Below are 14769 nucleotides of genomic sequence, written 5' to 3'. Positions count from 1 at the left end.
CAGGCACTAAAACACAATTGCCACCTCTCAAGCTACTAGTAACCTTCAGAGGAAAATCAGACCAACGAGGAATAATCAAAAAGGGGCTGTGTGAGCCTGGCATGGTGGCCTAGTGGCTAAAGTCCTCACCTTGCATGCACGGATCCCATATGGGCACTGGTTTGTATCCTGGCTGTGCCACTTACCTTTCAGATCCCTGCCTATGGCCTGGGAAAGCAACAGAATATGACCCAAGGTCTTGGGACCCTGCACCCATGCAGGAGACCTGGGAAAAGCTCCTGGCTCCTGGCTTTGGATCAGCTCAGCTCCAGCTCTTGCAGTTGCGGCCACTTGAGGAGTGAACCAGTGGATGGAAGATCTTTTGTTTCTCTCCCTCTCTAAATCTGAATTTCAATTAAAAACATAAATAAATCTTTTTTTAAAAAAAAGGGGGGGGAGCGGGGGAAGGTAGGACTGTAGCTGGTGCCGGCGAGAATGCTGGGAGAGCAGTGATGAGAGCAGCTCGATGTCACGTCCCCACAAGAACCAAACCACTCTAAAAGGCTCTCAGAGAGTCTAGCAGCCACGTGGCCAGAGCCACTGCTTACCTGACTGATGTCACTCATCCAGGCAGCTTTCTCCTGGCGGGAAGGGGCCAGCAAGACCACGGTGAAAGGGGCAGCCTCAGGTGGCTCCACCACAATCTTAAAATCCAGGTGTCCAAACACATGTCCAGAGCCTTTGGCTTTAAACCAAACCAGACACAAACACGAGAACATGAGTGGTCACAGTCACAGAGCACTCAAGTCCACTAGCTCTCGGCAGGCACAGTGCACTCCTGGGCCTAGGGCAGCCCGCCTCGGGCTCGTGGGCCACAGAAGCCACTGAGGGCAGCAGGAGCCTCAGGACCAGGACCTCATTTTGCCATTTCCATAACCTGAGCCTGCCTGCCCCTCTCCTCCCTGTCTGCTAAGATCTGCATGTGGTTTAATCCTGGGTTCATAGGGCAAGAGACGGGATCTCTGCATGGTGGTGCGGGGAGGTCACTGCCCTAGCAAGGGCTTAATGTAGTTCTCCCAGGAGCACAGCAAGGCTGGTCCTTCCCATCTCTCTCCTGGGATCTTTTCATCTCCCACACAGATTCCCACCACTGGGACACAGTGAACCACGAGGCCCTCCCCAGAGCTAAGTCAATGCTAGTGCTACGCCTTCGAGCCTCCCACAGCTTGAGCTGCCTGAACCTCCTCTCTTTATAAGGCATCCAGCCTCAGGTACAGCATTATAGCAACAGAAAAGAGACAATATGTCGCCTGCCAATATGAAGCCAGAAATGCAATACAGCCTGAATGCCACAAGTGGTGGAGTGGGGCTACAGGTTAAGTGGCTTTACAGAATGTTTTCAGATGCACGTGGCTTTACCCTCAGCATCTGGCCCACTCTCCCCGAGCACGAACCTCCCGTGTCACCCTGGGTAACTGCCCGTAACAGAGGGTGACTTACGGTCGTCATCGCTGGCATCGGGCTCCTCGATGAGCGTGCACTCCATGAGTGACAGCACCCCGCCTGTCTGGAAACAAGCCAGGTCTCCCCTGAGAGCTGCGACACAGGGGCCAGCCGGGGCACACTGGCACACGCACTGCCAGTCACCAGGGACCGAGGCACAGCCCTTCTGCACCGCACGTGAATTCCCAGAACACCCAACATGGAATTTCAAAAGGGGAAAATAATAGATTTGTTTTTAAATTTGAATTCTCTTCCCCACCCCAGTCTTGTTCCCGTGGTTATGGAACTCAGCAAGCTGCATCTTCGGGAAATGAACACAGTGCCACGGGGGCTGGCAACTTTACTAGTGAACACAGCATGCTGCCGCCTCCTGGCGCCCAGCAAGACCAAAGGGCGGCTGGCGGCACTGCTCTGTGCACCTTGCGGGTGGCACAAAGGCTTTGAATTTGGGTATTCATCGTCTCAAGGCCATGAGGCTCATGATGCTAGACATCAGCTATTACACACAAAATAATTACATCATAGGCATCGAAAACATCTCTATCACTTTGAATACAAACGACAACAAAGCATGCTGTCAGAATCAGCAACTGGCCACTGTCGTGTCCCTCTGGGCCGTCATGGCAACCCGTTTCCTGACACCCAAACCAGGCACGGGGGCAGCGTACAGTGGGGTTGCACGGCGGGGTCACCCAGGCCCTGCGAAGCAGCACAGCAAGGCCACACCTTGAGCAGATGCAGCTTTCCACCGGAACTTCTCGTGCAGATCAGGAAGTGCTTGGTGAACAAGAAGCACTGCCTCTCGCCTTCCTTCTTCAGCGACAGCGAGCCCAGGCGGACTTTGCTGAGCTTGCCCCGCTCCACGGAAGGAACTTGAATAAGAGAACCTGGTGGTTGCAAAAGGGAAGAACACACAGCAGTTATACTTCTGCGGACGGAGACGGGGCCATGGCTGCAATCGCTACACCTGTGTCCAAGACACCAGGGATGGGAAGCACCGTGCTGTCTGACGCGCCTGCACTCGGGGCAGGGAGGAACGCCACATCTTCCGAGGGGAGACGTTTTGAACAAGGTGGGGACGTGCATCAGACCTGATTCTTCCTCTGTGAACTGGGGGATGAGTTTGAAAGGGTGTCACATCGCTCTTGAAGAAGGCACTTCTGCCATCTGTCCTTGGCGATCACATCCCAATCCGCTTGTTTACTGAACAACAGTATATGTGCTACGTGATGACATGCAATACTACACTAAAACGCTAAAAAGGCAAGCAGGACTGATTGGCCTGAAGCATTGCAAGTGTGTCAGCAGCAACGTACTGTTAGAATTTTCTTTGCATTTAAAACACACGGTGTACAATATCCATATGCTGTAAGAAACACATAAATTATGTAATCCAGTGTAACTTCGTTAAGGACTGTTTCTCAAGGGATGGTTATTTTCAGTCACATTTAAATTATGTGTGACAAAGAGTCCTTGTGGAATAGAAATGGAAATTGCAGACCCTGTGTGCGCAGGGTTCGCTCGCGTTGTGTGAGAAGCTGTGCACAGACCTTAAATGATGCTAGATTTCACCCTAATAATGAATTGCCCCATCCCTAAAAAGAACATTCTAATCTAAGTAAAACATCAGGCTAAAAGCACAATAAGACAGACCCTTGGTTCTGACTTCTGAGCTGCAGCATGGTGGAACTCCCAGCAGCTACCCAGACACAGCCTAGCACAGCTGACAAGAACAAGTAGATGCATAGTTAGCCCTTAAATAGCAACACAGTCAGCATGGGGGAGAGCATCGCATGCCAACCACCTTTTCTCTTCACACGCTTCTTGCGGTTCCTGGTTTTATTTTATTTATTTTGTGAATATAGATTGCTTCAATAAATTGTAGGAGGAAGAAAACCAGATTTCTTGATATGAGTGACATACAAGTATTTGAGACCATAAAATCACAAGTTTTCATCACAAAGTGTTCACCTTGACACGGGAGCATCCCAAGTGACATCTACTTCCTAACAGCTTCCACACCCTGCTCGCACAGCCGTGTGGGGGCGCCGTAAGGTGGGACACCGGACAGCCTGGAAGAGTGAGGAAATAGCTCTGGGGGAAGGTGTGGGATTGAGGAACAAAGGGCCAGGAGAGGGACAGATGTGAAGGAAGGACACAGGCGAGCCAATGGTGGCGGCGAGGAGGGTGGGAGCAAAGGGGCAATGGCCTTGGCGGCAGCAGCAAACCCAGAAAGCAGGGAGATGCAGCAGGGCGGTGGAGAGGGCAGAGACCAGAAGACAGGTGAGCAAGAGGCAGCAACATGTGGGCATGCAGCACTTTCGGGGCTGGAACTCAAGCCAGAGGAGGCCTGGCTCTCCTGAGCTCCCCTGAACGCGTGCCAGAGCCAGGAGACGGGAGTGGGTCACGATGGGCACTTCAGGGTCACCAAGGCTGCTCCTGCACCCCAGACAAAGGTCTTGGTGGACATCGGGGTTTGGGGCTCATTTTCAGAATGGCTGTGAAAACTCGATAGTGCAATCATCTGTGGTACCTGCTTCCAGCATTTTAATGATTTTTCCAAGTCAGAAATTACAGAATACATTGTTAGCTCATGTATCAGCAATTACTCTGAATTTTAGCACTGAGGCAAAAAAATTAAATGTTTCCTTGGCAACCATACGCTAATTTGATTAATTTTAACTGTTTACCCCATTTCTGAGTAGGAGATCACGTCACTTAGGATGTGCAGAAATCTGTCCAGTTGATTAATGAATTCTGACACTCTGGTTTGTTGACTAATGCTATCTGAGGAGGTCCCTTCGGGGTTTGTTCTCCCCCTAAGATGTCAGTTACGTTTGGCTTGATGCTTCAACATAGCCATGAGCTCCAAAGGAAAGGTCTGACTCTGGTGCACACCGAGTTAAACCAGCGATGCCCTAGCTGCAGACCATGACCACGGCACAGGCCTTGGCATTCCGACAACGAGCACCCTATCAAACCCCTGGGGTCAACTGACAACACAACCTGGTTATTGCAATCACTAAATCTCACACAAAGGCATTTAACAGGTTGCATACAAAATGCCCACATAAAATGACAAAATCTAACAAATGTTCATAACAAACGATTCACATTATTGGAAATAGAAACTCAGTCCAAAATTTGGGTCTTGGCCTTAGAGTTTGTTGAGAACTGTGCTGAACCTGGCTTTTGCGAGCTCTGTCTTGACGACTCCTCCCAACCGTCTGAACAGATGAGCACTTCACAACCCTCTGGGCAGGCAGGAACCCCCCAACCTTTCAGGCAGGGGGGCACCTCACATCCGGACATGTGGGCACTACTGCTTTTTTTTTTTTAATGGATGAAGCCAGAAAAACAGGGCAAAATCACACATTGTCTCCAAGCAGTCAGGAGCCAGGGTTTGATCATGAAGAACACAGCACTCTGATCACTCACAGTATCCAACTAGACTTCAGAAAAACAATGCCAACAGCAGTCCTCTGCCACGGTGCTACCGTTGATGTCCTACTCAGCAGACTAACCCGGGAACCTGTGGCTTACAGTAAAACTTGTGCTATTTACATCACTAACTCCCCTACCCAAGAGTGACAGGTGCCTTCCATCCGAGGAGACGTGCGGAGGACACAGGCATGGGCGTTTGGCCGAGCAGGGAAGGCACTGGTCAGGACACAGGTCTCTCAGCAGCAGCTCGGGCCTGGATCCCTGGCTTTAGCTCCTGACTCCATTGCCTCAAAAGGTAGATCCGGGGAGCCAAGGTGGCAGCTCAGGTAGTTGGGTCCCCAGTGGTCACGTGGGACAAGTGGGTTGTATTGCTGGCTGACGGCTGGAGCCCCAGGCCAGCCCCAGCCTTCGCACCTAGTGGGAGAGCTTTCTCTTCTCCTCTTTAAACAAACACATTTAAAAAATAAACTTCTGCAGACTGAAACTGCTAGCAGGTAAATGTGTGCACATCTGCCCAGGCTGATGCAGAGCTCATGTCATCCATAAAGTAATCAATGCAAAAATCATCACACCGTCAGAGGCGGGAGTAGGCCACGGGAAACGGGACCCTTTGAAGTTTTAAGGGTTGGTATGTTTTTTTTTTTTAAAGATTTATTTTTATTATTTTTTTATTGGAAAGGCGGATATACAGAGAGGAGAGACAGAGAGGAAGATCTTCCGTCCGATGATTCACTCCCCAAGTGAGCGCAACGGCTAGAGCTGAGCCAATCCGAAGCCAGGAGCCTCTTCCGGGTCTCCCACGCGGGCGCAGGGTCCCAAAGCTTTGGGCCGTCCTCGACTGCCTTCCCAGGCCACAGGCAGGGAGCTGGAAGGGAAGCGGGGCTGCCAGGATTAGAACCGGCGCCCATATGGGATCCTGGGCGTGCAAGGCGAGGACCTTTAACCACTTGCGCCACCGTGCCGGGCCCAAGGGCTGGTATGTTTTTAAACAGCTCAGTGGTTAAAGGTTTGTTTGGTAAAGATTATCTTTCATCGACAGTCATGTCAGAAAAAACAAAGCATATCCACGCAGCATTCTGATCTGTTTGTAACTAGACAACTTTCTACTCTGATTAGGGTATGATTTTTTAGAAAGATGAATTTATTTAATTGAAAGTCAGAATTAGAGTTGGTGGAGGGAGAGAGTTACAGACTCTTTCACCTGCTCTTTACTCCCCAGATCGCCTGAACAGCTGGGCCAGGGCCAGGGCCATGCCACGAACCAGGAGCTTCATCCGGGTCTCACACACAGGTGGGAGGGGCCCGAGGGGCCCCCACATTTGAGCCACCTTCTGCTGTCTTTCTCAGGCTATTAACAGTGAACTGGAAAGGTGGTGGAGCAGCCAGGCCATGAACCAGTATCCATATGGAATGTCAGCACTGCAAACAGCAGCTTAACGCACAGCACAACAGTGCCATCGCCAAGGTATGATTTTCTAAAGATGTTTATTCATTTGAAAGCAAGGTTACAGTGAGAGAGGGAAAGACAGAAATCTTCCATCTGCTGGCTCTTTCCCCAGGTGGCTGCAAGAGCCAGGGGTGCGCCAAGCCAAAGCTGAGAGCTCCATCCGGGTCTCCCATGTGGGTGCAGGGTCCCAAGGCTTTGGGCTGTCCTCGACTGCTTTCCCAGGTCACAAGCAGGGAGCCGGATGGGAAGTGGGGTAGCCAGGACATGAACCGGTGCCCGTATGGGATGCCGGCATTGCAGATGCTAGCTTTACTCACTTGGCTACAACACTGGCCTCACGTGCAATTTTTATTTGCTGAGTTATTTGAAAGATGAAGGGACAGAGAGGCAGAGAGATTAAGGTATGATTTTTAGAAATCACTTTTATTGAATGATTTGTAAACAGTGTAAGCAAAACACACATGCAGACAATCCTGCTGAAAACAAATCATTACATTCATGTCACTATGATAGCAGCATCAGAAATATTAACGGCTGAAAGGAGTGCCTTTAGCACGTGGCGCACAGGAAGGAATAAACAAGTCTACGGCTCAATGGAGAAGGGTTTCATGACTGCTTTCCAGTGCAATAAAAAACACAACTTCTTCAACCTATTTGACCTTGCACTATATTTCACTATAGATGTTTTTTTTTCATTCACAAACCAAACAGCTTGAATTTTTAGCCGCACATTGAATACTAACAGGGAATAACACTTTTTAATGAAAAATCCATTCAGAAACTGTTTGCTGGTTATAGAAACCTTTGCTCCCATCCTTACAAGCTATGATCTGCAGTTTTAGTGGACTCCAAACACACACACACTCACACACAAAATAACAAAATAAGACACAATCATTATATCAATTCAACAAACAACTCAGTTGACTTCAAGGTCCGCTTTCCAGGCACCTACGAGGGGCAGCATGCACAATGAGTGCCAGGACTTCACCAAGGCCGCCCCACCAGGCTAACAGTCACCGGGACAGGTGAGCATGAAAGCAGCTCGGCTCCCTCGCCCAAGGCTAAGCGCAGGTGTGGTGGAAGGGCACTGCACCGCACGGGAGGTGGGCAAGAGGACTTCTGAAAAGTCTCCTTAAATGTAGGCAAGTAAATCCAGCATAACAAGCAGGTGCAGAGGGCACAGAAGAGGTGAATGAAGGCATCTGGTCCCCAGGCCAGGGGGCAGCACAGGACAAGGCACAGAGGGAGGCAGCAGGTGCAGGCTGCAAGCCTGTGGGGGGCACACCCTGCAAGGAGGCACAAAGCCTGATGGAGCAGCAAAGGCCACTGCTATGGATGGGGACGTTAATGTCCAAAGCCCAACACGGGAAAAGGCCTTGTTTTCGAAAATGCCCTTCCCAACTTCAGCATGCGTGGCTTCCTTGTACATAACCGAAGTGAGAATGGCAACACTGGCCTGTTTCAGCACTCCCCCAGGCGGGGGGCACCAGGCACTGGAGATGCATATGGGCCACCTTTGTTTCTAGCCCATTTGTGGTGAGAGCCAAGAGGACAGAAACAGGGACGGGTCCCCTGGGCATGGGAGACCCCAGTGCAATCAAACCAGACCGTGAGGAGTGGGGCTGGAAGTGCTGATGAAAAATGGGAACAAGAGGCAGCTGTTCTCGCTGCGCACGTTGTCCCCGGACTTATGAGACAGGGCTGTGAGGAGCGCCAGCTTCTCCTGGGCCTTGGCCTGGAGGTCGTCCCCTGCCGGCACCGCCACACCCACAGGCCAGACCGACCCATCCTCCGGGGAGCTGCAGAGGATGTCAGGCCCGCTGAGGAGGAGGGTCCAGCCGGAGGGCGACTTGTGCTTTACTATGAGAGTGTTGCTGTGTTTCATGGCCCCTGGGAAGAAACAGCACAGAGGTGGCCCTCAACCACCACGTGGGCCTAGGCCAGGAGCAGGGCGGCACGGACAGCCACCAGGCCAGCCCCAGGATGCCTGCCTGGGTAGCCAGGGAAAAACAGACGCTGACAGTGGACCTGGAGGACTCACCTTGGCGGATGAAGGTCTGGCTGGTGTCCAGCAGGATGTCGCAGCCCTCCACAATCATCCTCTCTATGGCCAGGTTCTTCCTGATGTTCTCCGTGTCGCTCACTTCGTCATGCATGATCCTGTAGGTGCCACACCAACACATGTGGGATCACAGGGCCTTAGTGGGAACATGAGCTCCCGCTCACAAACTAAGTCACCAACTTGTATGGAGCTAGGCCAGGCAGGGGGCCTTCCACAGCTTTGTGGATGGATGGGATACAAGGATAAGTATCCTTCAGTGAAAACAACCTTGAAGTCCACTTCTCCCCGACACTTTTTTCTTCTCCACACGCACTTTTTTCCCTGACACAGTGCTTCTATACCCCTGGTATTAATTTTCCTGGGGCAGTTGGGGAGCCTGCAGCCCCAGGCTCCAGCAAGCCATGCCCCAAAGCAGGGGGTGCATGGTGACACTCAAGCGGAAGCAGGTCAGTGACCACCAAGCGCCTAGCAACGCTGGCTTGTAAGAACGGCAGCAAAGCAACGTGCTCTATGGCCAGCCCCTTCACTGACTTCTTGGAGACAGGGTAAATCAGGGACACCGGAGACCCTCCTCTCATAGAAGCTAAAGGAACACGGTGGAGCGAGTGCCCAGAACAGCAAGCAGCCACTGGCAGACACGAAGGGCACGCTCTCCAGCGTCGTCGTGTGTGAACAAAGAACCATAACGGCGAGTCATCCTCCAGTACACTGTGCTGAAAGCAACGTGAATGCTTCCAAGCTTAAACCACAAGACTCCTGATCTCAGCTACGTAAATCCTGCCACCCTACAAACCTTTGCAAGGGCATATTTTCTTCTCGGTGTGAACCAGCGTGAGTGATGACTCAGCACCTCTCCCCACCAAGCTCAGCCCTGCACTCTGACGCGACTGGGGGAGCAGGGTTTCTGTCTTGCTCCCTGTTCCCTGGACATGTGCACACAGTGTCTGCGAGACCGGCTTGCTGCCCTCCATCCCAGTCCTTTACGGCGAGCCTGTGCCTACCTGGACAGCTCCTCCAGCTTCGACTTGGCGAACTCCAGACTCTTCCTCTCCACGTGCTCATGGGGCGTGTGTGCCAGCAGCTCGTGCAGTGTGATGATGTACCTGGGGATCTGACGCGGACAGGGCGGCAGCATGAGTGCCAGGTCAGGAGGGGCAGGATGGGACATCCCCACAGGGCCACCTGCACGCCAAGCAGATGCTTACCCAAGGGCTCTGCTTCACAAGGACTTAAAGGAAATGTGCATAAACTACACATCAACCAGAAGGATCACATCACGAGCACACAACACGGTAGCAGTGGAGAAGTCTTATAGTATAGGGAAACAATCAATTGCTTCTCCAGCTTTCCAAGCAGTCACGGAAGTTTACATCCTAGTTATGGAAAACTGATTCACTGGAGAACAAACTGCCACGTGAGTCTGTGCTTTAGACATAGGGGAACTGTCACAATTTTTTTTTTTTAAACAGACAAACGTTTAATGGTACTCTCTTGAACAACTGAATGTTGGGAAGGGGCAGGCGTTGGGCGTAGCAGTCACTGCCTCGCAGTCTACCCCGCAGCGGAGGGCCTGGGCAGGCATCCCAGCCCTGCTCCCACTCCCTCTTCCTGCTAGCACACACCCTGGGGGCAGTGGGTGATGACCTAAGGACTCTGGTCTCTGCCACCCAAACCAGAGACCTGGACTGAGTTCCTGGATCCGGGCTTCAGCCTGGCCCAGCTGTCGGGGAGAGACCCAGAAAATGAGAAGTCTGCCTGCCTGCCTTCAAGTGCATAAAAAGGGAAAAGGATAAAACTTGGACAATTAAAATTTGCTCAGCCTTGTTACACCTTGTCTCCCAGTTAGCGGCAGGGCCAGCAGCAAGCATCACCTGCCAGCCTAGTACATCTCTTCTGTGGGTCCAGTGTCTCTCTCAGCACATGCAAGGCTGTGTTCACTGTGGTCCACACTGAGGTGTCATGCAAGCAGCAGCTCCGACCCTAGCGCTGTCCCCTAGGCGGGGTCATCAAGTCACGGATGTGGGAAGCACAGGTGGAACCCTCAGTCATGACCCAGTGGCATCCAGGAGACTCCTCTTTCTCCTGTGTCTGCCTCCCATACACGTCTCAGTGAAACAGCCTTCGAGGTCGTCCCCTTTGGCAAAGCCTCCAAAAACAGAGATGCCTGCGAGCCTGCCCCTGGATGGCACAATCCCACAGCAACACAGAGCCTGCCTCAGCGGCAGATCCGTGCCCGGCACACCTATACAGTCAAGCACATCAGTGAGCCACTACGGCAGGTTTCAATACCAGCAGCCATGCCACTATCTTTGTTGAAGAAAATGAGGCTGGCGTTGTGGGCCACTGAATGAAACCACCGCCTGTGATACTAGCAACCCTTGTTACAGTACTAGGTGCAGTTCTGGCCACTCTGCTTCTGATTCAGCTCCTTACTAATTGGCCTGGTGAAGGCAGAAGATGGACTATGCACTTAAACCCTTGCCACTCACAAGGAGGCTCTAATGGAGTTCTTGGCACATGGACTCAGTTCGGCTTGGTCCCAGTCATGGTGGCCATTCAGGGATAAATTATTAGATGGAAGCTCTTAATCGCTGTCTCTCCCTCTCTCTGCTTTTCAAATATAAATAAATAAGCACTTTTTAAAAGTTCAGTTAATGACCACATAACAAATTTCTTGGCAACATTTACACTGGACTGGACTGATAGTTCAACTGGCAATCATTTCATGGCATTGTTACATAATTCCTCCAAGTTTCCAGAATTCAACACAGCCCGACACAGCAGCAATTGATTTGCTCAAGAAACAGCCTGGCAAGAGCAAGGATACAGTCCCCTCTTCCCTTTCACATGTCCACAGCTGAAACCTGCCACCCTCCTCTTGCGCTCCTCTGCCCCATATCAGTCCTTATGTCCAGGTTCAACAAAATCCGGGGCTAGATGCCCCGTGGGGCACTTATTTCATCATGGCCTGCAACAAAAATGCATAGCTCCCTGGCCTCACCCCTGAGGTATCCAGCCCTGCGTGGGAGATGGGACAGGGGCGAAAGTGCACCGTGTTGGCAGAGGGGAGCAGACAGGTGCAGCTCACACCTGCCAAGGCAGTAGACATCATGGCTACTTCACTCCGCTAGTCAAAAGACCACAAGGGCACAAGGAGAGGGTGAAACTCATAGGAGAGACCCTGAGCAGCTCCTGTGATTTCTCAAGAGAAGGCTGATGGCTCAAGGAAGCCCCGAACAGCGCAAGGCCCAGTGTAGCAAGTGCCAAGGCCTCCTCCACCCAGTCCACTCAGAACAGGACTAGGAAGCACAGGAAGTTGCCCATTTACAAGTTGCTCATTTCCTGTGGACTGTTGGGCCAATTAGGGTAAAAATTCCTCAAGTTTCAGATTCCTCCCAGAACAATGGCCTTTGCTAGCTGTGTCCGGCAGCCACCCTGTCCTGCAGGCAGCCAGAAACGCCTGTCAACATCTGACTCCATGACTCAAATTCTGGGGCTTATGGTCATCAAAGTTTAGGGTGGGGAGAAGGTCCTGGGCTGACAGCAGGGATTCTCCGGGACACCATGTGGCCACCCAATCCAAACTGCAGAACCAGTCAGTGCCGGCAGACTGCAGAGCTGGGAGCCTGGGTGCTGGCAGATGCCCAGAGCTCTGCCGCCTGGACTTAAAGGTTCAGAGGTGGAGACTCAGCGGCAGGCCAGGATCTTCCCCCGGGGCAGTGGTGGAGGCCAGGGAGGCAGATGGCTAGTCACTGAGAGGGCCCCGTTAAGATGATGCTGCAGGCTCACCAAACGCCTGGACACTGATTTGGGCTTCATCTTCAGGTAGAGGTGAGTTGGGGGGTGGACTAAAGAACAGCTCAGCATTTGTGAGAGATCAAAAGGCCTCTCAAAGGCCAGAAACGCTGTACTTGGTCGTTCCATCTACAATGCAGAGCAGTTGAGCGTTTGAGTTACCAGGCAAGGAGCAGGCCTTTTGCCTTACGATGCCCAGGCCCCATCCGAGTCGCTGGCCCAGAGCCTGCTCCTGAGCCTAGTTTCCTGTTTGTGCACACCCTGGGAGGCAGAGGTGATGCTGCCCACGTGGAGACCCAGAAGGAGCTCCTGGTTCCCTGCTCCTGCTTGGCCACTGCAGGCACTGGGGGAATGAAGCAGTAGACAGGCGCTCTCTTTCTGCCTCTGTCTTCATCTCTGTGGCTCCCAAGTAACTGTTTATGTGTTTCTGCTTAAAAACATTCACAAGACAAAGAAAGCTCTGGGAGAACCCCACGTGGAGGGATGGCAGCAGGAGGGGCTGGTCCCTGCCTGCACGCGCCAGGTGGCTGCCACAGACCCCACCTCTGTATACCACCTAACACAAGGCTGCTTGGCACACGCGATCCAGAGCTCTCAATCACCCAAACATGAAACAGAACCACAGAAAAGCATCATGGACCCCCAAACAGCTTCCACTCTCAGTAGAACCTGAAATTCTGATTACATGCTCGGTAAAAGAAAGAAGTCTGAAATTTGTTCTCCTGAAATATTTCTTCAGAGAGAGAGAGACAGTTTAAAGAATTTCACTCCAAGACAACAACCAGACTATCAAGTTTCACTATACTTCAGTGGCTTCCAACGCACCCTCCTGGTTTGTGAAACTCTTCCTCTATGTCTGTGGTGACTGCCTGGAGATCACGCAGGACTGACCGACATGAGACAAACGTTTCGGGCCACAGCAGCTTTTCTTCCCGGGGCCAGGGCAATATGCTCAGGGGTACTTCCCAACTCATGTGGCCATCGGGTGGGCTCACCGCAGGACCATCAGGGAGCCTGGCCAGAAAGGCCTAAAAGGCCACAAATTTCCTCACAGAACACTTAGGGCCACCCCAAAAGAACAGAAGGCTGGACATACATCTTGTCCTTTTGGGGTACTTGCTCCAGAGCCTTCAGTACAGGAAAGATCACAGGTGCACTTGGCCCCAACAGTGAGCAGCAGGGGTGGCCAGCCTCCCAGCAGGCTTTCCCAGGAAGCATTTATGCAACCAGCATGAATAGGAACATTTGCACCGTCTCCTATTTCAGCAAATCTCATATTTTTAAACAGGCTGGAGGAGGCGACTCCACAAGAGAGGCTGGTGTGGAATTTTTCTATAAAGAGAAAACCTTGAAGCTTTTAAAGAATCACTCCTGAGTGATCTCAGAAGCCTGGTCTGCCTACCTGTATCAGACCCAGGGAGAACGCACAGTGGCCCAAGGTCAAGGCCGCAGAGGACGCATCTGTACCGTGACTCCCACAGAGCAAACCTGCACATCGCTCGCAGATGGCTGCAGGTCAGTCACAGGGGAGTCGGGGCCCTTGTCCCAGGAGCAGCCGTCAAGTGCCTCACCTGGAACATGGGGTAGGTGAGGAACGTCTCCAGCATCCTTCCCTCGCAGGCAGGGTTGGCTTCGTACTGCTTCAGGAGCTTGTCAAAATCTCGGTTCTGCTTACAGTTTGCAAGGACCTGGAGGCTGTACTGGTGATTGCGCACAAACTCTTGGTAAATGTTCAGCATGGGGAGCAAAATGTCAAACAGATCAGCTGGGGAAAAAAAAAAAAACAGAAGCAAAAATGGCTGTTTCCTTTGGTGTCTGGTGAGTTACCCACCCGCAACAGGGACAGCACAGCGTGGCTCCCAAGAGCCCCAAGGATCAACACACAGAGGTCCCCCAATCCCAGGCCCCAAATGGACTCCAGCCCCAAGGGACCTAGGCGAGCCAGATGTGACAGGTGACTACCGAGGCAGGGCCCCAAGGACCAGAAGGGCCATAAGACAGGTTACTGGAGGCAAGGGAAACATGCAGGTCCCCAGAGCAAGCAGCCAGCACAGGGTGAATGAGGCAGTCGTTGTTTCAGTCTAACTGCAGCCTTCCCAGGAGAGAACACGAATCTCAACAGAACGCACTCACCTAAAATTAAAGTTGGCCAGTTCGCTATCCTCGCCTTTAGTCCTTGATGGAAGATTTCATGAAGAAACATGATTGTTTCACTAAAAGAAACGCAGAACTAGTATGTAATAGCAATCATACACTGTTTACTCAGTCAGTTCATGGAGTGCTTACAGCCTTCACACATACACAGCATACACATCCCAGAGGGTCTCTGTATACCCAACGATAACATGGATTATGCTAACCTCCATAAAATAGCTTATCTTTTAGAGAGCCTCAAGGATTCCCCCAAATCTCTCAGATGAGCGTCAAATGTTGGCAAACAGGAAGCATCCGATCGCTGTCAGGTAACCCTCCCCTTCAGTTCATGAGTGTTCTACTGCAGGCTGCACACTTCAGAGACAAGCAGAGGGCTGAAGTG

The 14769-nt window shown here is 51.9% G+C and overlaps 1 protein-coding gene across 2 annotated transcripts in view; it reads right to left on the bottom strand.

The window, feature by feature from the left end:
- RASGRF2 (Ras protein specific guanine nucleotide releasing factor 2) overlaps positions 1 to 14769 on the bottom strand; it is a 98267-nt gene that overhangs the window by 34244 nt on the left and 49254 nt on the right. For both annotated transcript variants that reach the window (XM_040985981.1, XM_040985983.1), the window contains exons 6-12: positions 14367 to 14446; positions 13805 to 13998; positions 9440 to 9549; positions 8418 to 8536; positions 2209 to 2369; positions 1480 to 1546; positions 588 to 724 (exon numbers count right to left, since the gene is read on the bottom strand). In XM_040985981.1, coding sequence (XP_040841915.1) covers positions 588 to 724; positions 1480 to 1546; positions 2209 to 2369; positions 8418 to 8536; positions 9440 to 9549; positions 13805 to 13998; positions 14367 to 14446 — 868 coding nt within the window. The remainder of the gene's footprint in view (positions 1 to 587; positions 725 to 1479; positions 1547 to 2208; positions 2370 to 8417; positions 8537 to 9439; positions 9550 to 13804; positions 13999 to 14366; positions 14447 to 14769) is intronic.

The sequence above is a fragment of the Ochotona curzoniae genome, unplaced genomic scaffold (genome assembly GCF_017591425.1).
Source record: "Ochotona curzoniae isolate NIBS_2020 unplaced genomic scaffold, NIBS_Ocur_1.0 contig_4501, whole genome shotgun sequence".
Classification (NCBI taxonomy): Eukaryota; Metazoa; Chordata; class Mammalia; order Lagomorpha; family Ochotonidae; genus Ochotona; species Ochotona curzoniae.
This window is presented reverse-complemented; position numbering and strand designations above follow the sequence as displayed.